The sequence below is a fragment of the Gymnodraco acuticeps genome, unplaced genomic scaffold, assembly GCF_902827175.1.
Source record: "Gymnodraco acuticeps unplaced genomic scaffold, fGymAcu1.1, whole genome shotgun sequence".
Classification (NCBI taxonomy): Eukaryota; Metazoa; Chordata; class Actinopteri; order Perciformes; family Bathydraconidae; genus Gymnodraco; species Gymnodraco acuticeps.
In genome coordinates this window covers 4,179,638-4,202,422 of record NW_022990440.1, presented here as the reverse complement: position 1 = coordinate 4,202,422, position 22,785 = coordinate 4,179,638, and the positions used below count along the sequence as shown (strand labels likewise).

The 22,785-nt window shown below is 39.6% G+C and overlaps 3 protein-coding genes across 3 annotated transcripts in view; 1 reads left to right on the top strand and 2 right to left on the bottom strand.

Moving 5' to 3' along the window:
* Positions 1-118: 118 nt before the first annotated feature.
* LOC117552083 (nuclear factor 7, brain-like) lies at positions 119-2,873 on the bottom strand. The gene has a single exon (XM_034225315.1). The coding sequence runs from the start codon at positions 2,395-2,397 to the stop codon at positions 946-948; it is 1,452 nt and encodes a 483-aa protein (XP_034081206.1). The 5' UTR covers positions 2,398-2,873; the 3' UTR covers positions 119-945.
* Positions 2,874-6,522: 3,649 nt separating this feature from the next.
* si:dkey-174n20.1 (uncharacterized protein LOC796174 homolog) lies at positions 6,523-9,264 on the bottom strand. Its single transcript, XM_034225299.1, has 4 exons — positions 8,871-9,264; positions 8,406-8,648; positions 7,839-8,141; positions 6,523-7,140 (listed from the first exon to the last, which is right to left on the bottom strand). The coding sequence occupies exons 1-4, from the start codon at positions 8,989-8,991 to the stop codon at positions 6,881-6,883; spliced, it is 927 nt and encodes a 308-aa protein (XP_034081190.1). The 5' UTR covers positions 8,992-9,264; the 3' UTR covers positions 6,523-6,880.
* A 77-nt stretch (positions 9,265-9,341) lies between these two features.
* The window catches only part of susd2 (sushi domain containing 2), a 39,246-nt gene continuing 25,802 nt past the window's right edge, over positions 9,342-22,785 (top strand). The window contains 7 exon segments of the mRNA XM_034225186.1: positions 9,342-9,695; positions 10,205-10,403; positions 11,208-11,356; positions 11,755-12,112; positions 13,480-13,681; positions 21,490-21,575; positions 21,656-21,924. Coding sequence (XP_034081077.1) covers positions 9,587-9,695; positions 10,205-10,403; positions 11,208-11,356; positions 11,755-12,112; positions 13,480-13,681; positions 21,490-21,575; positions 21,656-21,924 — 1,372 coding nt within the window. The 5' untranslated portion in view covers positions 9,342-9,586.

Here is a 22,785-nt window from a genome sequence, read left to right as displayed (position 1 = left end):
AGACTCCTTGTAGATGTTTAGTTTAATGCCAGCTATATATATCAATCCATATCCATACCAATTTAAACAACTGTTCATCGTTACAATCATTTATCAAGAAAATAATCCAAACATTTGCCCAAATTTGAGGTTTTTATTATTTATATATTTTCTGATACTTATCAACAACAAACAATATCAACATTTATTAACTTATGATTCACTTTATTGGTTTTTGCTAAACTAATCTAAACTATTTCTAAAAGAACATTTTGTTTGTTTTCTTGCAATTTTGTGATCCTCTGATCTAACCTTGAAGAAAAATATAAACATTAACAAAAGTTATTACAAAAATGAAATAATATATGAAATGTCTGACGGTCAACAGTCACACATGATAAACAGATGACGGGTGAATAATACACAGCTGCACTAAACACAACATGTGTCAAACACTGATGTTAATGTATCAGGATCATATACAGTAGTCTCTGGGATAATACCGTTTAGAGAGAGCTATTCAATAATTGGGAAATTCAAAAATAAGAAGTTATTGTGAAAGTACAACAATAAAAAGAAAAGGCTTTCTGTGTTTAAATGATTTACACATAAAGATCAAACGTACAGTTAGTACGTAATTATGGTTATTTCTCATCTCTAGAAATATTAATGGAAACAAGTGACACAAAGTGATTGCTTTCAATGAACCCGTTTTTCAACATATTTACATTACAAACACCATTTTCTTAATTCTAACTTTATGCTTTAGTGTGTCATTCTGAATTTGCTATTTAATTGTATAAAAGAAGTTAATGTTATCCTCTGAAAGAGAAAAGGGCTTATTTATTTCTGTAACCCGGATCTCTGAATGTTATTCAACTTTCAAACTGCAGGATTGACATCTTTAAACAACTAACTAGAATTATTTTTAACTGACAAAAAACACCACTTAAACAAAATGATAAATCACTTAGACCTCACCACACTACCTGAGCATCTCAGGGGATTCTCAGTTGGACAGATTTTGACATCAGCAGTTTTAGCATCACCAGCTTTTCCAATACTGAACCATGGGAAGAGTTCCTCAGTGAAAGTGTCTCTGTGAGTGCAGATGGGAGTCATGTCTTCAGGGTCGTAGAAGGACACCTCCCCCCTGTCATAGTCCAGCTGGACTCTGATCCTCTGGAGATTCTTCTCCACTCTGACAGTCTCACCATCACCATTAGAGTATTTTCCACTGCGAAGTGATAAACACCAGATTCCATATTCTGGTGAGACAAATGTATTTCCCTTCCTGTCAGCTGACTCTTTAGTCAAACCTATATTCCAGACAGGATGATCTCCCACCTCCACCTCCCAGCTGTGTCTCCCTGAGCTGAAGCCCTCAGAGCCCTGAACATCAGCATACTTAGTGAATCTCTCTGGATTATCAGGAAGCTGCTGAGATGTGTCTCCACGTCTCACACTGGTCAGATCGTCAGACAGATAGAGCCAGGGGCTTGCAGTGTTTGGGTCCAGAATGACAGTATTGAAGTGGACCTGGTCCTTCATCTTCTCCCAGACTCTGAAGGACAGGTTGCCCAGGTGTTTGGCCACATCTGTCAGTGCTCCTGAGAGCAGCTGTGGGTCTGACAGTGAGCTCTGGACTCTGCTCTGAGTGGCTTTATAACTGCTGAGGAAGGGCCCGTTGTGTTTCTGCAGCTCTTCTTCAACAGCAGAGATACTGTGTGACAGAGAGGAAATGTGCTCCTGAATGCTCTTCATCTCTCTGCTGATAGTCTTCCCCTTCTGCTCCTCTTCCTCCCTCAGAGCTGCCAGTCTGGACTCCTCTTCCTCTTTCAGGAACTGATGGAGCTTGTTGAACTCTGCTCTGATCTGCCTCTCTGTGGACAGCAGCTGCTTCTTGGACACTTGAGTCACTTCATTGTAAGTTTTCTCCACTCGTTTGTATTTGTCCCTCTTGTCCTGCAGAGACTCTAAGTCAGCTTTCAGCAGGTCCTTCAGCTCACTGACTGCTTGTTCTACAGGAACCACCTTGTGACTGTGGTGGAGAGAAAACTCACAGACAGGACACACAGCTCTATCTTCATCCTTACAGAACCAATAAGGGACTTCTGGATGTTTACTACACACCACCTCCTCTTCCTCCTTTCCTTTTTCTGTCTCAGGTGAACCGTTTGTCTGCCTCTCATCAAAGGAGTCAGCCAGCTCCTTCAGAGTTAAATTCACTGCCGGTTCGTCTGTTGTGGACTTTCTCTTACAAATGGGACAGTTTTTGTTCTTACTTTGTTCCCAGAATCTCTGCAGGCAGCTCGAACAGAAGCTGTGGTTGCAGCTCAGAGACACAGGATCTCTGAAAGTCTCTGAACACACATGGCAGCTCAGGAAACTTTCAAAAAGAGCGGTTTTCTCAGCCATTTTCTCAGATATTTGAATGGTCCCTTAACAGCAAGACTCGCCAAATCAGTGTCCCTTTTGAATAACAGATTAGTATCCTTCTAGTTTGTGTTCAAAGTGAAGATTCTCCACCCTGTAATGGCGTCTCGGCTCCGTTCAGAAATGGCGGTAAATCAGGTTTCAGTTTGATAACTGAAAACTGACAATGAATTCTCCTACCAGCAGATGGTGGTGTTGGTTAAATTAACAGATAATGCAGTGATTTTTCACGTGAAATGCCTGAGAATTTTTTGTAAAACCACAAACGCAACGCAAGTTAACGCAACAAAAAAAATTAACGCCACTAATTATTTTAACGCGATTAACGCATGTGCATTTTTTGACCTCGGCCACCCCGTAGATTCAGAGCGCATCGAGTTTAAAATACCATCTACAAGCTGATGCTGACAGCCCCGCTCCTGCCGCCCGCTTGCTGCGGACCACACTTCCACGCTCACCGGCAGGCCCTGACTGGCCATTGGCAAAATGTTTGTGAAAACGTGTGCAAAGTCTCCGAAAATCCTAAAAATAAGCTCATATTTGAATTCCCCATAAAAAAACACATCATTCAGTAAAAACAAGGCCCCACTGATCATCTACTCTCTGAGACGATTCCATGGATGTCTGGCTTGAGTTTCGGCCACCAGGGAAAGTGGACAAAAGTGCCCGAGATCAGCCTCTTAATTTACCCAGGGCCTAGTGCTTGGCTTTGGGCATGAACATTCAGGAAACTCCCCTGAGTATTTTATTAAATATCTGAACTTTGGAGAGGAGTTGGGGGACACACGACACATCAAATCACATCTACAGATCAAGACGAAGCTATTGGAAGTACTCCTAGCGTGTGAACATGTTTGTGAAAAACGTGTGCAAAGTCTCCGAAAACGGAGCAGTGGCTGTGATGCTAGCTTTGCGGCTAGCGGTTAGTTGTTATTGTTTGAAGTTGTTGCTATGGAAACAACATGACGGAGAACTAATTAATATCTTCTACATATAATAACGGACAAAGTAAAGAATGAAGTGTAGGCTATGCCTGTTTGAAGTTGTTGCTAAGGAAACAACATGACGGAGAAAAAGTATAATCTTCTACGTATAATAACGGACAAACTAAAGAATGAAGTGTCGGCTATGTTTAAATGTTCGGAATTTGACCGTGATGGCCCTCTTGAGTTGCCGTAAAATATGACGAATATGACGGATGCGACGGAAATACACCCGAACATATCTGGTAGCCCGAACATATCTGGTACTGACACCGGGAGAGACCTTTACGTGTATTGTTGTTGTTAGCATCTGGTGCTAGACGACAGAGTACAGCTACTTGCAATGGGCCTGGTCTACAAGATCCACTACACCTCTATGGTACCCATGTACATGTCAAAATTCTTCCCAAAGGTCAAGGAATACCATGATCATAACACCAGAGGGAGCTCCACAAATCATGTGAAACCCAGATTTGGCACAAAAAAGGGGGAATACACGTTTCGCAATTATGCCACATCAAGGTGGAACGCTCTTCCCACAACTGTAAAGGAAAGTAAAACTATACTTACCTTCAAACCCTCTCTTAAAGAGCACCTTCGGGGGAGAGCATTGCAAAACTGGCCCCGGTAATGGTACAAATCTCAACCTGTCGTTCAATGGACAGCTTCCCCCCCCCCCCCATCTATGTATATACTCGCATTTTAGACTCTGTTACTAACTGTATATCTGTAGACTTGGTATGTCTTAAATGTCCGGTTAGGATGTATTAGAACGAAATCTAAAATGAAAATTGTAAACAAGCAATCTGTATGTAAAAAAAAAAACACCTGTATGTAAATTGTAAATAAGCCATCTGTATGTCAAATATGTCTTATATGTCTTAAATGACATGATGAATTGGAAATGGGGGACCCTGATGTAAACAAGACGAAAGTCTTTCTCTGGTCTGCATCCCCTTAACAATTGTATGTTTTGAGCTGTACTGTACTGTACCCAATATACAAGCTGTTAATACACTTTTCAATCAATCAATCAATGCTAGTTAGCTGCGCTAACGGATTTAAGCAGTACTCAAGTTGTAAAAAAAAATCAGGGGGGATGGTGGATTTTATCACATGGGGACATAATTTGTGCTGATAACCCGCCGAGGGTGGGAGACCAACCAGCATAAAGATAATTATTATACTCCTAAAACAACATGCATGTTATGGATGTTCAGATACTCCTTTCATTGCTCTTGACCAAGGCACCTCAGAATTAGAGTCGGTCCCCGGGCTGCCATGGCACCACTAACATTTAGGGTCAAATGCAGAGGACAATTAGTGCAAAATCTTTTTTTCACTTTAATTTAAAGGGGGGGAGGGAATACAAAAATGTGGTTATAATGGAAGTATATGGTACAAATCTTGTAGGTTAACAGTCCCTCATTTATTATTCAGATGGATCAACTGATTATACTAATAATAAAGTCAAAATTGATTTTAGAATATTGAATTATAGTGTATTTTTTCAAAAAAGCAGTTACTGGTATACGATCAAAACTGGTATCTAAAGGGTTACATTTGTATCGTAATTAATTAAATCATTATGTAAATTCTTCATGAAAAATGTGAGGAAAAAAATTAGAAAAAAATTGATCCGTCATCATTTTATTGCATTTCAAATACAAATATGTTATGTTAACATTCCCAATGTTACTTTTTTTTAACAGGGCATTAAGTGCAAATTGAAATTGTTTACAAAATATGAAAATATATTAAAAGATTATACAGATAATACAAAATAGGACCAATGTTGTCAATGGCTGCCTACTCCACTCTCCCCCATCTCATAGAAGTTTCCAAAGATTTTCATAATCATGTTTTTTGGTCTCAATTTTCTGGCTCTTGCTTTCGGATTGTTAGCTAAGCAATGGCTTTGAAGCCAAGTCTTGACGTATACCTCTGGTCTGAACTTGTTCAGTGGAGGGCCAACACACTTGATGAAAAGCAAGGCTGACATGCTTTTTACCTCTATGGAGCTTCTAGTTGTGGTTAAAATGTTCATCTGACTAAACCCACGTTCACACTCAGCTGTGGAGATGACCAGAGTGTTCACTGCTTGAAGGAGGGGTTTCAGCTCTTCTGGTGCTGGTGGGATCATTTCATCAACAGTTTTGAGTCTTACCAGCTAGCTAACACGAGAGAAAAACGTAGCTAAACTCCAAACTAAGTTGTTATTGCTGCTTATGTCCATTGATTCCACCTTTGGTGACTAAATAGTGAGTAATGACTAAGATTACTGACTCTTGACTTAACTGAAATGTTATTTTTAGTATTTTTAAATATGAAGTCCCTCAGATCGCGTTGTCCTCCTGGTTGCTTGGCCATTGTGATGACCGTTACCTGCGCTTCTGGCATCGATCAAACAAGCGCATCACGGCGCTCTGGCGCCCTCTAGGGCACTCGCATAGTATAGCGTCAGTGACTTGGTAAAAATGTCATTGCATGTGTGCGTGCTCCCTCACCCACAGTATTTTACTCAAAATGCGCAAAATTAATGTTGAAATAGCAGTAATACCAGTGCCACGTTCATTGATAAAATTACATAAGGGATGGAAAGGGGGAATGGCAGTTTTAGAAGGGGGATGATTTTGACCGTTTTTATTTCAGGGGGGATGCCATCCCCCCCTCAACTCGAGTACTGGATATAAGGAGCTGTTTCAATGAAAACAGAGGAGCGACATTTCGCCGACAACTGCGCCGAGCACTTGACTTTATGCAGGAGCCAGACAGTACGAAAAGTCAGCACACTCAGCTCGGATAGTGCAACATGATCGCAGCGTCCAGGCAGCTCCCGTTCGAGCATATGCCTTGAGTTGCACATAGCTCCAACGATCTCTCACACTCTCTCTCTCTCACTCACTCACTCACTCACTCACTCACTCACTCACTCACTCACTCACTCACACACACACACACACACACACACACACACACACACACACACACACACACACACAGTATTGTATGAGAGAGGTTCCAGGTTGAATTGAGGCGAATATTTGTAATGTTCAGAGGTTGTTGTGTTTAATATTCATGAGAATATTTGTCATTGTTCAAATGATAATAAACATTAGCATAAAGCATATTTGTCCACTCATATGTTGATAAGAGTATTAAAAACTTGAAAAATATTCCTCTAACGTACATTTAGAACAGATAAAAAATGTGCGATTAATCGCGATTAACTATGGACAATGGCAAAACAGTTCCTTTTGAAATTCACAAGCACACAAAAGAACAAGATTTGTTCGGCCTTATACAAACATGTCAATGACCAGGGTGAACCGTTTGTTTATGAAATAACTCACAAACCTCCCTGAATACATTGCACACAAACATATCAATGGAAAAACATAGCAAACATATCAATGGAAAAAATTAATAAAAATAAGTATGTGAACATAAATATCTCTCAGAATCAGTCCCCCAGCTTCCCATCAGGCCAGGTTCACCAGTCTCTCACTGGCCTCCCACAGTTTCTTTGCCACAGCAGCGTCTCTTGCGAAAGGACGCAGAGTAGCTGGTCTGCAGTCGATGAAGTAACCCCCGCTGTGTTTGGCTGCTTCATCTGACACAGCACAGTAGATGACAGTCTGAGCTCCGATCTCACATGGCACGAAAAACATCCACATGATCACCTGCACCAGCATCCGGAACAGGATGGAGTAGTGGCACGTCCAGCCACTTTGGACGAAACCTGGAGCAACACAGGTGTGAGGAGAAATGTTAAGCATCAGGAATACACAGACTGTCTTTGGGCTGGCAATATGATTATAATCTTAGTAATGAGTAATTATAAATCAGGTTTTAAGTATATCTTGTGATAGGGTTGTGATAAAGTCAATTGAGAATGTTTAATCAATAAAATAATATAGCAAAGTCTGTTTTGGTTCATTCATTTCCTGTGTACAATACTGTCATGAAGAAGCCCTGCTCATTGATTTTCAACCATTGTAACCAGATGGTGTGATACAAACACTAATATGAACAATAAGAGCTATTTTAATGTAAACTGTCCAGTCATGTTTAATACACAGTTTTAATAGTTTTTTTTTTTGCTTTATAGCCCACCCCTAAATGTAAAAATATGTGGATTGTAAATAAATGTATAATATAATACATGGATATATCAATTGTCTTTTTTAAACTGAAAGTAAAAAAAATACTCAATTTTAATAAAAGATAAAAAGCTGTAACTTCACTACAATTGATCATTTGTTTCTCTATAATATGTCAGGAAAAAAAAATCTATGAATTTAGCATCACATTGTGCTACATTAAACTTCCGTTGACAGTAACCTGTATTGTTCTGTAAGCAGGTGGACAGAATATGCAATAAACACCCAGTTGGACACCAGTGCAGGACAAGAGCAGCATCAAAACAGGCCCTCTTACCGGGGTGCACAGCATAGGAGGTCACTCCTTTCCCTTCAGTGACGCGGGCCACTTCCTGACTGAAGTAGATGTTAGCCAGCTTGCTGCGGCAGTAGGTGAAGAAGGGCAGCTGGTTGTAGTTGAGGTCCTGGAAGTCCAGTTTCTGGTATTTGTAGCTGGAGCATGTGAGGGTGATCACCCGGCTGGGGGCACATTCCTTCAGGCGAGGCAGAAGCAGGTTGGTTAGCAGGAAGTGACCCAAGTGGTTGACGCCAAAACACATGCTGAAGTTGTTGTCTGTCCACTCGAGGACACCGGGCATGCCTGAGGAAGCGCCACAGAGAGTGAAGAAAGAAGTCACAACAATGGCTTTTAGCTCCTGTTGCTGCACAATCTGTACACGACAGCAACCTTAATGCCTGGACACACGACAAGAAAAAAGCCAACAAATCTTTACTGTAATATTAGCAGGTCAACTCTAACATGCGACCAAACAAACTTCTAAGTCATCACTTTAAAGAATAACATTTGTGCCTCTTTCTTTGGTGGCATCAGTCCTGTATTAAGAATTGTGGTGGACTGCCTGACCTGCATTATTGACCAGGATGTCAAGCTTCTTCTCTCTCTGCAGGAAGCTCTTACAGAACTCCCTCACAGAGCTCAGGTTGGCCAGGTCCAGCTCCATGTGGAGGACGTTAAGGCTGTGACTCTTCAACTTGATCTCCCTCACAGCCTTCTCAGCCTTGTCCGGGTCTCTGCAAGCGATGATGACCCGAGCACCTCTCATGGCCAATGCAATGGCTGTCTCCTTGCCAATGCCAGAATTCCCACCTTGAATAGACACAAATATAAAATGAATGTGTGGAATACAATGGAAGCAGTAACATTAACTAAATAAGCAGGTTGTTATGATTATATTAGGCAACAACAGGCAGGGATGTTTGGTATAATCATTAGCAATTGAATCCACACTGAGCTACACATACAGTACATTCTATTACTACACGAAATAACTAAGGGATGCGTTGCAATGAACAAGACATGTCAATTTACCTGTAATGAGAATTGTTTTGCCATCAAGTCTTCTTAGGTCAGTGCAATATCTCCTCTTTTTCAACCATTTCAAAATGAAGAAAACGGCTAAAGACGCGATAATTGTGTAGAGAAAGTACATTTTTCTGTGTTTTGTTAGCCTATTATGAACTACAGTACTGATGCTGCTGGCTATGTGAGCCTATAGCTAACGTCAGCTAGCTTGCTAGTTGAATAAGAAATACCTCATTCCCATCTCATACTATTCCTCCACTGTGCTGCTTGTCACGTCAAACGTTGCGAAAATTATCCAGAAGGGATTAATCATAACAAGAAATTGTTTTTGATTCAATTTGACAATCCCCCTCCTCCATATCATTCATTCTTTACTGGGAGATGTGGAGTGTCATGAACTGCACATGCGCGAAATGCTAAAATCCCGTAAGGTCTCGCGAGAATTTACACGTGAATTATCCCAGGATTTTAACAACATTTACAATACTAGCAAACATGTCTTAGAAAACAACTGCATAAACAAGACAGTGTGCGTTTTGTAAAGCATACACTGTAAATAGTGTTTGTGTAAGACCTTTATTTTACTGTCCAACGTCTGTTCATTTATAACTTCATAACTGTCATTGGAAAGTCTGTTTGCTATTTAAATGACCTTTGACACTCAGATACAACTCAATGGTAGTTTCCCACAAAGCGTGGTGTAGGGCAGATGTGTGTGTTCCATGTGTTCGCGCAGTGTTATGTTGTTCTTTACCATGCACACGAGAGGGCATTTAAAAGAGAACATTGTTCTCTGTGGAATCTTTCTCCTTTTCTCATCTAAAACAGCTGGTAAGTAACTTTTCAAAGTATTTATAAACATGAGCTAGCTGCTGACCTGCTGTTCAAATATAAAATCGCCCCTTATTATTTTTCCCTTTGAATAGATTAAATTAAATGGGCGTTTTATAACTTATTTGCATTGTGCATTTTCACTAGATGCAACAACCTGAATATTTCGATGTTCTATTTCGTATACAAAATGTCCTTTAATATTCAGACGTATTTTCAATTCACTCCATTAACATACATACATTCATAAATAAATATGTGTGTGTGTACTATTTAAAAATGTAGCCCCACCAGCTGCAACATTGTGATGAACACATTAATAACATCCATAATTATAATTCAACAATATCATGTATACTCAAATGGGATACATATGTACTTTTCTTTTGTAAATGTATAGCAGGACTTATTTAGCCTTTTTACACAGTGGCATTGTTTCCTTAATAACTAATCTGAATACTTTCTTCACCATTGTTTTTATTTAAAATGTTTTGTATGTTTTTCACTAGATCAAACATGCAGGGGACAGTGTGGAGACGTGTTGGAGAAATGCTCCTGTCATGCAACCTGTGTGTCTTTGCTGAATTGTTGTGCAGATTACAACCAGTCGTGTGTCCAGGTGACGCCTCACTCCAGCGCCATGCTAGGCGGTAGAGCTCTCAGGATCCTCGGCGTGGCCCTTCATCCTGGTGGGCGACTTCTCTGCAGGTTTGTGTCTACAACCACGGCTGACGTATTCATGATCTTAATCTAGTACTCATCATCTGATTAGGTTCTCACAGTGAAAATATGTACACTATATACAGATCATATGAGTTTTTTTGACAAAGTCCATGTGTTTTTCATTAGACTTTGTTCTGTGCAAGGCTACTTACTATCCAATTAAGTATTCGTTACTGATATTTGTGTGTGAATTCCAATATTTTTCAGAAAAGTAATCCTGAGAAAATCGAAAAAACGTTGCTTACTGTAAAATAACATATAATTTAAGATCATATATCTTTTCAGTGTAATAAGTAATTTGTTGGAGTTGTAAAAAAAGCAAAAATTAGTTATTTTGCAAAAACGTATTTGTCGATCAGCAGAGTCGCTTTCATTAAAGAAGTGGCACACATGGGTTATTTTTATATCAATAATAATAATAATATAAATACAATAATTACAATAATGATAACCCTGTTTATAAAAGCAGATGAAAAAAGATTCAAAATATCACAATTACTTTGGATTAACAAATTAGATTTTTCAGATAATGCGGTTTAAATGCAAGTCTAATATATAAAATAGTTTATCCTTTATTTCAGGAGTGATAAAAGCTGCACATTTCATCCTGAGAAAGACATAATATTTATTGACTGTCATTAAATGTTGAATGAAGGTATTTTGAAAGGTTATTCTACTACTCTAGAATGTCGGAGTGTTTACAGAATACAAATTGTATTGAAGGCCGAGTAGTATGTAACGTAACATGCCATAAACAAATAAAACCAAATGTGCCTTTTTCATTTGAAGGTTCAAGGGTGAAATTGAACGAGAAGGATTTATTGATGATGAAGGCCACGGCTACTGTATCTCTCCTTTATTGTACGAGACAGGTTGGATACCATTTACTGTCTCAATTGACGGGATACATTTTGACAGATCTGGAGAGTTCTTGTCAGGTGTGTTTCTAGAATATATATATTTTTTCCACTTCTGAATTGACTTGTGTCATGTCAATTCCATTATACATGAGTGAGTATCAGGAAACATTATTTAAAATGAACATTTTAAGAAATACCTCCTCTGAATGTATCATTTCAGGTAAAGCTTATAAGGTGGCATTTCAAATAAAGAAATAAATGTTCTGAAAAGGTGGTTCCGCTATGAAAAGCTGAACGGACAAACCATTTATGCAACCACTTGATCAATACTTTTTATTAAGCAAAAGTAGCTTCTCAATGCAGTTATTTTCTCATGTGTGTTATCGTTGTCCGACATGTTTTATGTTGAATCTGCACAACTCTTGGCAGAGCAAACCTGTGTGATCCCCTAAATCTTTTCTGGTTTTTACTGTTAGTCCACCCCAGTAAGGCTGACCCTGCCTTTGAAGTCATCCTGGTGAATGCAACACAGTGGCAGTACTACGGCACACCAAACGTGTCTGGACGGCTAAAGATGACATGGAACAGCTCTTTGATTGGTGCAGAGACGGTCAACATAGAGCTGTGGGGTTACAGAGAGTTCAGCAGGAGCACTGAGGTGGGGGTGAACGGATCATCCTCTCTGCAGGCCGAGCTGAGCTACCTGTACTCCCTCGGAAGGAATCTGCCCAACACTGGTGCCTTCAGCTTCGTCCCCGAGCCCTCAGAGGACTACTCCGACTGGAAGTTGGGAAACATTCGCATCACTGCTAGTTCTAAGTCGGATGGAGCAAGGTATCCATAACACATATCCCTCATCCTTAGAAATATCTCACATAAGTAAAAAATGTCTGATCGACAGTAGTACTGCCTATTTTAAAGCTTAATACAATCTTAAATCAATCAGTCAGTCAATCAATCAATCAATGTTTATTTATATAGCCCAATATCACAAATGTTACATTTGTCTCAGTGGACTTCACAGTTTGTACAGAATATCAGTATGACAATAAAGAACTACAGGGACAGCATTGGACTTTATTCATAAAAGTCCCTATTATGCTTCTTGTGGTTTTAGTGCATGTAAATGGTATGCAAAGACTAAAATCCAAAAGTTCCCAGTTTCTCTCCAAGACATCTCCCCATGCCTGAAATGCAAATTGGACTCTTTTGTTTACTTCCATAACATAGTCACATCACTATGTAACACTAATGCTTCTATTGGCTAGCATCCCAACAAGTTGTTTGTGATAGTCTAAGGGGGTGGGACATCTCTAAGCGGTTGACCAATCTCAACAGAGCTGAAAAGCTAACCAATCAGAGCAGACTGGGCTATGGTTTCAGACAGAGGGTGAAAAGAGGTGCTTCAGAACAGGCAGTATGATAAAAAATAAAGGTCTTTTTGAACATTAAAGCATGTAAACATGTCCAGGAGAGGCACAAAATACAAATATGAAACCTGAAAATGAGCATAATATGGCCCCTTAAGAAAGAAATGTCTCCTTAAAACCCACTTACCAAATTTTACAAATATTCTGACATTCACCAATCTTTCTATATTGGGATTTGTTGGTTAATCTACGCACGGAGCAAGGTATCCATAACACACATCCCTCATCCTTAGAAATATCTCACATACAGTAAGTAAACATTTTCTGATCGACAGTAGTACTGCCTATTTTAATATATATATTAATAATATAATACAAGTTTTAATTAATTTACAACGCCTTATGATCTTTTAAAAATAAATAAACACTAAACTGGCATCAACGCTATTAAAACATTTGTAACCACTGACTTTAGGCTGTCCTGATTTACTTAATTCTCTCAAGCTTTCTTTTCAACACGACCCTGCGGATATTTCATAGAACATTTCTCAAGGACACATTTAAGAAACAAACTTAGGAAGATAATGGTATTTTAAGCTTTTTCTACTTGTTAAATAACTTAAGTATTGTCACCCCAGGCTTTTGAAATTGTGTTAGTATATTTATTTTGTGCAATTTTTCCTGACATTTGATTGACAGTATGATAAATAGATTATTAGACCAATTAACCACCACAGAATGAATTTCAGCTCTGGCTTAAACTCTGTTATTTCCCTTTGAAATATAAAATTAAAGTCAAATATTCTTAAAATGGTGTTTGTTGATACGCAGGGATGTAGAGGGGCTCTGGAGCGGTGGGCATGTGTTAGCCTGGCACCTGGAGCAGGCTTTCAGAGATGAGTCTGCAGCCTGGGCCAGGAGCCAGTGTCTGCAGTGGGACGTCCTGGAGAACAAGCTGCCCAACTTCCTGGAGGAACTCATTACCTGCCCCTGCACTCTGGCACAGGCCCGCGCTGACACAGGCAGGTTTCATGTGAGTGCACGTCAGAGGTGGGAAGTAGTGGAGTACAAATACTTTGTCAATGTACTTAAGTACATTTTTCTGGTATCAGTACTTTACTCCACTACTTATGTTTTTCTGACGACTTTTTACTTTTACTTCTTACATTTTTAACACAAATACCTGTACTTAATCCTTCTTACATTTTTAACACAAATACTTGTACTTTCTACTTCTTACATTTTCAAAACAGGCTGGTTACTTTAGTCTGAATGTGTGTTTGGTGGCGTGATCATTATTATTTAGAGTCATTGCGTGCCTATTGATTTGAACACGATCCGTGTATCCATCATTTCCTGGTCTTCTCTAAAGAAGAGGGACCAATGGAAACGTTGTCATGTTGCCGTTGTTCAGCATGGAAACATTCATTAGCTCACAATGACATTATTGTTCTATTAATATAAAGTGAGGTCAGTTTCTCTTTAAAACAGATGGTAGTTATGGGTACTTTTTAATTAAGTACATTTCAAAGCCCATACTTCTTTACTTTTACTTTGAGTAAAGAAGTTTAGTCAGAACTTCTACTTTTACTAGAGTATTTTTAAACACGAGTATCTGTACTTATACTTGAGTAAAGGATGTGTGTACTTTTGCCATCTCTGGTGCACTTTGATCAACTCCGGTACTTTTATATTACCAATTAAAAAAAAATATTTTTAAAGATTTATAATTATATTTTTTCAGTTGATTAGTATAAATAACTCTAGTAGTAGTATCAATATATTAAGTGTGTCCTATGGCAGAGAAATATGTGTACCTTAACTAAATGACAATCTTAAGCTTAATTCAAGAACCTATAACAGTGTCTTACAAGTATAGTTGATGTTTTAATATATATAACGTGCTAATTAAACGTAAGCGTTTTCCAAATGGTGTTAATAGCAGTGTGTTTTAGCATTAATATTAACATTCTGACAGTGGAGAAGACACAAATATTGTGTGATGCAATAAGCACAGACTTCTTTGTTCTAAGCAGAGTACCAGTTAGCTCATCAGAGTCAAATATTTTGAAAGCCAGACAAGACAGAATATCAATTATGTTTTAATGGCATATATTGCAAGCAAATTCATAAACAAAACAGAACTATACATATGATGACAGCCACATTGTGACCAGTCAGCATGAAGAGGTAGCCTGGATTTCAGCAAGTAAACAAAAGAACTGCAGTGATTCAATTGCATAGTACAAATTATTTGAAGTCATTCATTCATCCCAGAAACCAAAGACTGTCAGGACTCATTTAGGGAACTTGCTTTGTATTCAATGATTAAATGTGATCCGCATTGTAGAGTTATATTTGTATTTATTCATGTTAGCAAACTATGGATAAGCTTAAAATGAGAATAATTTGGGTAAAACTGTGAGCTGCATTTGGGGCCTGTTGACATGTGTTTTTGAGGACAAAGGAAGATGGGGGAAGGGGAGAGCATGTCCTGATTTGCATTCAACTTAGATCTAGCTGCAGTGTTTGTGAGGTTAAGAGAGGTCTCTTGGGTTTCTCTGGTGCTTATCAATAGTAGCAGTTAAGTGAATACTGTTCAAACAATACCTGTGTTTGTGTTTTATATTGATTTCTCTGTTTTATCCTTTCATAAATGTAAGGACTACAAATGGCTATAAACATTCTGGGCTGGTTGGAGTAAACAGGGTTTTATGGCTCTGTGGGGGAGGTGTAGGTATGCAGGCCTTGAGACCTTTTGTTGTAAAGTGAGCCTGTTTGGTTTCCTGCTGGCCAGAGTTGCGTCTCCCAATGAGATGACCTGAAAAGATGACCAGCTGACCTAACACCAAACGCCTCCTTCTTACTCTGGTATATATCCGGGGGATCCCTGGCGTTCGGCCTCTTCTTCACATGCTGCCCTCGGGTGAAAGTAGCTCTGTAGTATGCGGACTAGAGCAGGAGTAAGCCGGCATTACTCCTTAAGCATTGCAATATAACTGTAATATATCATGTTGTATTGTAATGATTGTATTGCATTGTCATATTGCCATTAAAGTAGATTATTGTTAACGGTTACTTTGTAGATATGGATTCCTTCCTGTATTATAACCAGCTTCATAGGAACGCGCGGAGATTTGAAAAGCGGACCAGTTATCCCTCCAAATCTCTAACAAAATGGTGACCCCGACGTCTAGAGATAACGAAGCGGAGGAAGAATTCAGACGCTTTCAAACATCTCAGACAATCAGCAGGACTCTGCAACTTTGCAAATAAGGTAAGCAGACGATGAAAGTCGCCTGTCTGTAATTGGATACGCTAAAACTTTAGGATTGTCTGTAGGCGTTTCACAGTGTTTTTATAGTTTAAATGGAATATACAATGCATATTTTACTATGTTAGGAAAGTTATATACAAAACGTAAACGTGGATCGACAGGTAGACGGAAGTCCTGCGTGACGTAAATAGAGCAGTTTGGCGCGGATCTGCAGGTGAATATTCCTGAGTGGCGTAGAAATGGTGCAGTTTGTGTGAATGCGAGGTTTGAATCCTGCACGGCAAAACCTGAAAACTCGATATATCAGATCGAGTCGCCGTTTAAAACTGGGGTTTAAATAACAGACCAATGCTAAAAGCTTAAAGCCAGAGGTCTGTTATATATTAAACCAAGGTAGAGCGTTTCCCTTTGTCTGGAAACTTCTGCTGCTGCCATCTAGTGGCTGAAAGGGGGTATCACACCCTTGAAACTTCTGCTGCTGCCATCTAGTGGCTGAAAGGGGGTATCACACCCTTGAAACTTATGCGAGCTTAGAGTTTAATCATTACATTGCTGGCCGGTATTGTTTGGTAAACTGGTACAAAACAATAAGGGATTGAACATTTTTTACAACGACAGCACCAGGAGATGAGTAAACTCAAGAATCTGTAGAGTGTAAATACATTGTGCAAAACACATTTTACACTCGAACTGTTTGCAAATGTAGACAATATAAATAAATGTTCAGAAAGAAGACATAGGCCTACACTTGATTCAAATTTCATTACTGTGATCCGATTGGTGTGCTCTGCAGGTTTACTATTGTTCGAAGTAACAGTGGGATTTAAAATGAGAGAAGATATGGAGATGTTCTTTCATAGTGTGTGGAATATGTGATGCTGGAAACATGTAAGTATTTCAGAGTTGTGTTGGGTAAATATGTAACAATGGATGAAACAATTTTGGAGTTAGTTTTTGTAATATCATAAGTAGACATTAATTATGTTGTTTAGATGGCATTTAACAACTAAGACAGATAGTATGATTAGAAAGAGACAGAGTGGAAAGGGTTGGATTTATTTAACATCAGTGTGCTAGACTTCTTATAGGTAATGTGTACCGGGACCTGGACTCCCCCTCTGAGTTAGAAAGGCTTTGATCCCGACCCTCCAAGCAGACAACGAGACCTAACCCAACAGGAGACTCCTCCTTCTCCATCGTACAGACAGAGAACCAGAGCTGAACCAACAACAACAACAAGACTACATCAAGACTGCAGCCAGAACTATCTCCACCTGTGGCATCCAGAACCAAACCAGCATGCTGACATACAGAGAGATACTCTCATCAGCCCCTCAGACAGGACATGAGAGCAGAATCCGCCCTCCATAAAAACAGCAGAGAGACTGTAAAGGAGGAGTGCAACAACAGTGGCATGATGGGGCTGCAGATGTGACTGGGCCAATGGCTGCCTACAAAAGTTACAGCGGATGGATTCAACAGCTGATGGACTGAAGAGAAGACAGAATCAGAGGAGTTGGCATGGTCGATTAGAAGTGAGGAGGCCGGGGTCACGGCTTGAGAAAACCAGGGGAGGAGGAAAGGAGAACGGGAATGAGTGAGTTACACATAAACACACTTATTCACGAAACGCACATTTAAATAACTTGAATTAACTTCATAAAGACAGAAAGATTTATTAATCATTTGATAAATTAAAAATAGCAGTAAAGAGGAAACTATTAAAGTAAGATGATAATCATCCTAAAACACACTGACAGAGTATAACCATATTCTTCAATATTTTCATCATGTTAACAAATCATTCTTTAAGACATTTTTATTCACGTGTGAATAAAGTAGTGATCTCATTGGTTACAATATTGATCACCATTATAAGGATAGTTTTAGGAACCACTCTATAGGACAAATCTTTGTTTGTATTAATGGCTAGTGCCAAGCCACATATTAAATTCCAATCTAAAGTGTTGATTTCACCATTGTGGCATAGTTATTACCAGACTTCGGTTTTAAATCCTTGATAAAGGACGGAGTAATTGTTGCATGTTCGGACACCCAGGGTTCCACACACTGCTAAAGAGTTTAACATCGTTTTTTAAGTAGACCAGAATTATAATGAGCTATGAAATGCAGAGCGACACAGATCCTAGTAATGTTTTGACTCAAGATAATAGTTATTGTACACAAGTTTCTGAAATAGATCATTAGACATTTTAATTAGTAGTGGTACTCGAAGGAAGTGAGTTTTGTACCAAGTTTCAGGAAAAGTGGGAGGCGGAAGTCCCAATGACAAGTGAGAATCATCTTGAAAATTATAGTTGAAATCGTGACATATTTTTGTAGACAAAGGATACTGGCCTATGCTGAAATGTCAAAGTCTCTGCAGAGCAAGACACATGGCCAAAAAAGACGGAGACCAACTGACCTTTGACCCTGACCGACAGTGTAACTTGACAAGGCACTGTGGATGACTGACTCTGGGGTGAACCTGACCAAACTTGACATGACAACCAGACAGTGTGAGTGTGAATGAATGCCGGCATGTGATCAGTGTAACTGCATGATTCTAAAACAATAACTAACCAAGCATGTTTTTGGACTAACATATTATTTTGGAGCTCCAAGGGAAACGAGAGGTTTCCTAAAAATTCCACAAAAAGGGGAAACCGCACATGTGATATTTTCCTCTCACATGAGTTGGCGGTTTGCAAATGTAAAAGCTGAAGATTCTGTTTCTTTTAGGCCTGAAGGACGGAGAGGAACACTTCTTTTCACTGAAGTGTTCACTGTGGAAATAATGATAATAATGTTCGTTATGTTCCTAACCAATTACCTGACAGTTTTTGTTCCCCTCCCATTACAGGCTTTTGTTACACATGATTTCATGTGTAAAAAGGGGGAGTGAGTAAGTATAATGTATAAATGTCAACATGGCTGTAAAATTCACAATTTACATTTTTTAAGGATTGAGCATTGAATGTAATTAACCTGCTCCATATCTGGGGATAAGATACTGTTTGATGAAGGTTGAGATGTTTCTAAATATTGATTTGAATTATAGCAGGTAACAAAGAAGCAGTGGCCAAGGGGCTACTGTGAAACCGAAGAAGTTGACCTGTGATAATGAAACAATTTTGTAATATTTTAACAGACATTAGAGCAACTGAGGTTTGAAATGTAGAAAGAACATATTACAGTTAAAGCTAAAACATAGTAGTGTATTGAGACAGAATTTAATTTAGACAACATCCTGTAACTAGCCTGGTAAAGAAGTAAGAGCCATAGACTTTATTGTTTAGGTCATTATGGGGATATACATTTCATCTAAATTTATAATAGAAAGACATTTGATGACAGTTTGTTGGAATTCTGTATTCATTTTTTCAGCGTGATAGTATCTAAGCACTGACAGGTAGAAGCAGTATCACCAGGAAATCATTCACTTTGTTAGCATCGTGATTTTGGTTGTTTTTGAATCCATAACATTAGTGTGTTTCTTTACCAGAAACATTAGCAGTTCATATTAGATTTGGATTTTAAATAGGATTTCATTTAAAAATAAACACAGATGCTTGTCAGAAATTCAGAGCTATTGAAATATGTTATTTAGTTTACCTAAAGATGTTGAGGTTCTTATTTAGTTGGCACAGTCCAAGTATTAAGATTCTGAAGCTGCACTGGCAGATAGGAGGTCTACAATTAATTTGGAAAACCTGTTCACAGACGGCTGTTGTTTCAAGACACCCCAACAAGAGGCTCCAAGTGGGTCAAAACAGCTGAGCGTAGGCTTGAGGGAGTTGTATCAGATTTCTCCACACAGGTCACCGGCGCCAAAAGGGGGACCCGAGAAGCCCGAGGACAAAGTGGCTCAACCCCAGGCTCTCCGACCCCGACCGAGTGACCCAGCGGACCTCTTATGCCGTCTGCCTGGGAGAAAAGGGGGACAGCTCGTACCACGGGAGCCAGTGTGCGGCGGGGAAACCACCTGCTAGGACCAGGGGACGACATCAGGACGGACGTGGCCCTGGCAGACGTGGACTACTCGGAAGCAGCAGACTGGAGGAGCAGGACCCTGGAGGCATCCTTACAGCAGACGACCCGGGAGGCATCATCAGCGGGCCGGAGAAGGAGGACCCTGGAGACATCTCTACAGCATCGACCCGGAAGCCGCCATCAGCGGGACGAGGAGGAGGAAGACATCTCTCTAGCAGGCAGCCCAGAAGCTGCTGTCAGCGGATTTGGGGAGACAAAGACACGGCAAGCCGGGACGGCGCAGCAGAGGAGTCTACTTTGCTCTGATCAGTTCTACCCGTGAAGGGAAAGCTGCATCTCCCCCTCCCTATTAGCTGTCCTTGTGGGCTATTCCTCGGGGGGGGGGGGCTGATGATTCTAGCACTCAGCTACCCCCTCATGGTTCCTTCACTGCCATGGAAAGTGGTGTTCGGTCTCCATGAAGGTTTCAAGTACTCTGAATACCAGCTTCGGATGGATTTACGGACACAGTAGAAAAGAATGACCGTGGGTATATTTCAAAATGCCTTGTCTAAGTTTATCTCTGGAGAAGGAGATAAAAAGGGGGATTTGTAGAGTTATATTTGTATTTATTCATGTTAGCAAACTATGGATAAGCTTAAAATGAGAATAATTTGGGTAAAACTGTGAGCTGCATTTGGGGCCTGTTGACATGTGTTTTTGAGGACAAAGGAAGATGGGGGAAGGTGAGAGCATGTCCTGATTTGCATTCAACTTAGATCTAGCTGCAGTGTTTGTGAGGTTAAGAGAGGTCTCTTGGGTTTCTCTGGTGCTTATCAATAGTAGCAGTTAAGTGAATACTGTTCAAACAATACCTGTGTTTGTGTTTTATATTGATTTCTCTGTTTTATCCTTTCATAAATGTAAGGACTACAAATGGCTATAAACATTCTGGGCTGGTTGGAGTAAACAGGGTTTTATGGCTCTGTGGGGGAGGTGTAGGTATGCAGGCCTTGAGACCTTTTGTTGTAAAGTGAGCCTGTTTGGTTTCCTGCTGGCCAGAGTTGCGTCTCCCAATGAGATGACCTGAAAAGATGACCAGCTGACCTAACACCAAACGCCTCCTTCTTACTCTGGTATATATCCGGGGGATCCCTGGCGTTCGGCCTCTTCTTCACATGCTGCCCTCGGGTGAAAGTAGCTCTGTAGTATGCGGACTAGAGCAGGAGTAAGCCGGCATTACTCCTTAAGCATTGCAATATAACTGTAATATATCATGTTGTATTGTAATGATTGTATTGCATTGTCATATTGCCATTAAAGTAGATTATTGTTAACGGTTACTTTGTAGATATGGATTCCTTCCTGTATTATAACCAGCTTCATAGGAACGCGCGGAGATTTGAAAAGCGGACCAGTTATCCCTCCAAATCTCTAACAGCATTAAAATACTTTATTGGACTTCTGTTAACCAGAAATAAAACCGATCAATAAGTGTTGTTTCTTGAATGTTAATGTTTATATTTGCAAATCATATTAGATTGATGATAATTGTATTACTGAGACAGTTTTTATTCACTGTGTTATTTCAGACTGATTATAGTTGTGACATTGAGCGGGGCAGTGTGTGCACTTATCACCCAGGTTCCGTCCACTGCGTCAGAGCCATTCAGGCCAGGTAGGAGTGTTTATCTTATGTAAAATAAATTGATACATTTTTACAAACTTTTTGACATGGTTTTATTTAAATGTTTCCAGTCCTACGCATGGATCGGGGCAGCAGTGCTGTTATGACAGCACAGGGGCTCTGGTGCTGACGGGAGACTCGATCGGGGGCAGCACCCCGGACAGGGCTCACGACTGGGGCTCGCCTCCGTACAGGGAGCCCCCACGGGTGCCGGGGTACTCACACTGGCTTTACGATGTCATGAGTTTCTACTACTGCTGCCTGTGGTCTGACCACTGCAACATTTACTTCAAACATCGCCCTTCTAGCGGCTGTCGCAGCTACCAGCCCCCAAAAGCTGGTGAGACACTTAACCTCTGTTGCTCTCCCTGAGGTTTCTCCCATTTTCCCCCTTAAACTGTGGGTTTTCTCCGGAAGTTTTTCCTTGTACGATGTGAGAGTCTAAGGACAGAGGGTGTCGTTTTTATCATACTGATATTCTGAACAATCTGTGCTGTTGTATTTGCTGTAGAGTGTCTCTACTGTAGGCTATTTTTATTATATGTACAGCACTTTGGCTCCACCAAAAATCGTTTATAAATGTGCTATATAAATAAAACTTGATTTGATTAACAAGTCACATCAAGTCGATTTCATGTTTTTATAACTCAATATACGCACAGTAGCACAGACTTATTTAACCAGTAAAAAGTTATTTTGAATCTGAAATTACATTTGCTACAGTGCCTAAATTAGAAACTACAATGTCTAGGGTCAGCCACCTTTATTAACAAAGGAGCCATCGTCCCCCCTTTGCCACCAAATTAATTATGTCTGGAGGTGTAAAACATTTTTGAAACACAGCTTTTAAAGTTTTATAGAGTTATACTATGTATACAAAAACTAGTTTGTTGCATAGAAAATAAAGAAACATTTTGAAAGTCTATTGACATACCTGTTTAACATAAGTAGCAGCAAAATGCTGTGTCCTTATCCTGGAAATGTCTTTCAAGATTACCTTTTTTATTTTGGGTTGCTGATTTCTCACAATATATCAAGCTTAAAGGTAAGCCATTATTGTTGGCATGCAAAGCAAAGGAATCTAAATACGCAGAATTAAACTCTATTTCATTTGTGCCTTTTCTTTTTTTTTGGAGTTGAATTTATCTGTGTGAGTCTATATATCTACAGATGAACAAAATTCTATATATAGAGAATTTAG

Excerpts from the sequence above, each read along its gene's own strand:
- LOC117552083 (XM_034225315.1), bottom strand. The coding sequence starts at position 2,397 with ATGGCTGAGAAAACCGCTCTTTTTGAAAGTTTCCTGAGCTGCCATGTG.
- si:dkey-174n20.1 (XM_034225299.1), bottom strand. The coding sequence starts at position 8,991 with ATGTACTTTCTCTACACAATTATCGCGTCTTTAGCCGTTTTCTTCATT. Across the intron at positions 8,649-8,870 it reads CAAAACAATTCTCATTACAG|GTGGGAATTCTGGCATTGGC; the intron begins GTAAATTGACAT and ends TGTCTATTCAAG. Across the intron at positions 8,142-8,405 it reads CATCCTGGTCAATAATGCAG|GCATGCCCGGTGTCCTCGAG; the intron begins GTCAGGCAGTCC and ends GCGCTTCCTCAG.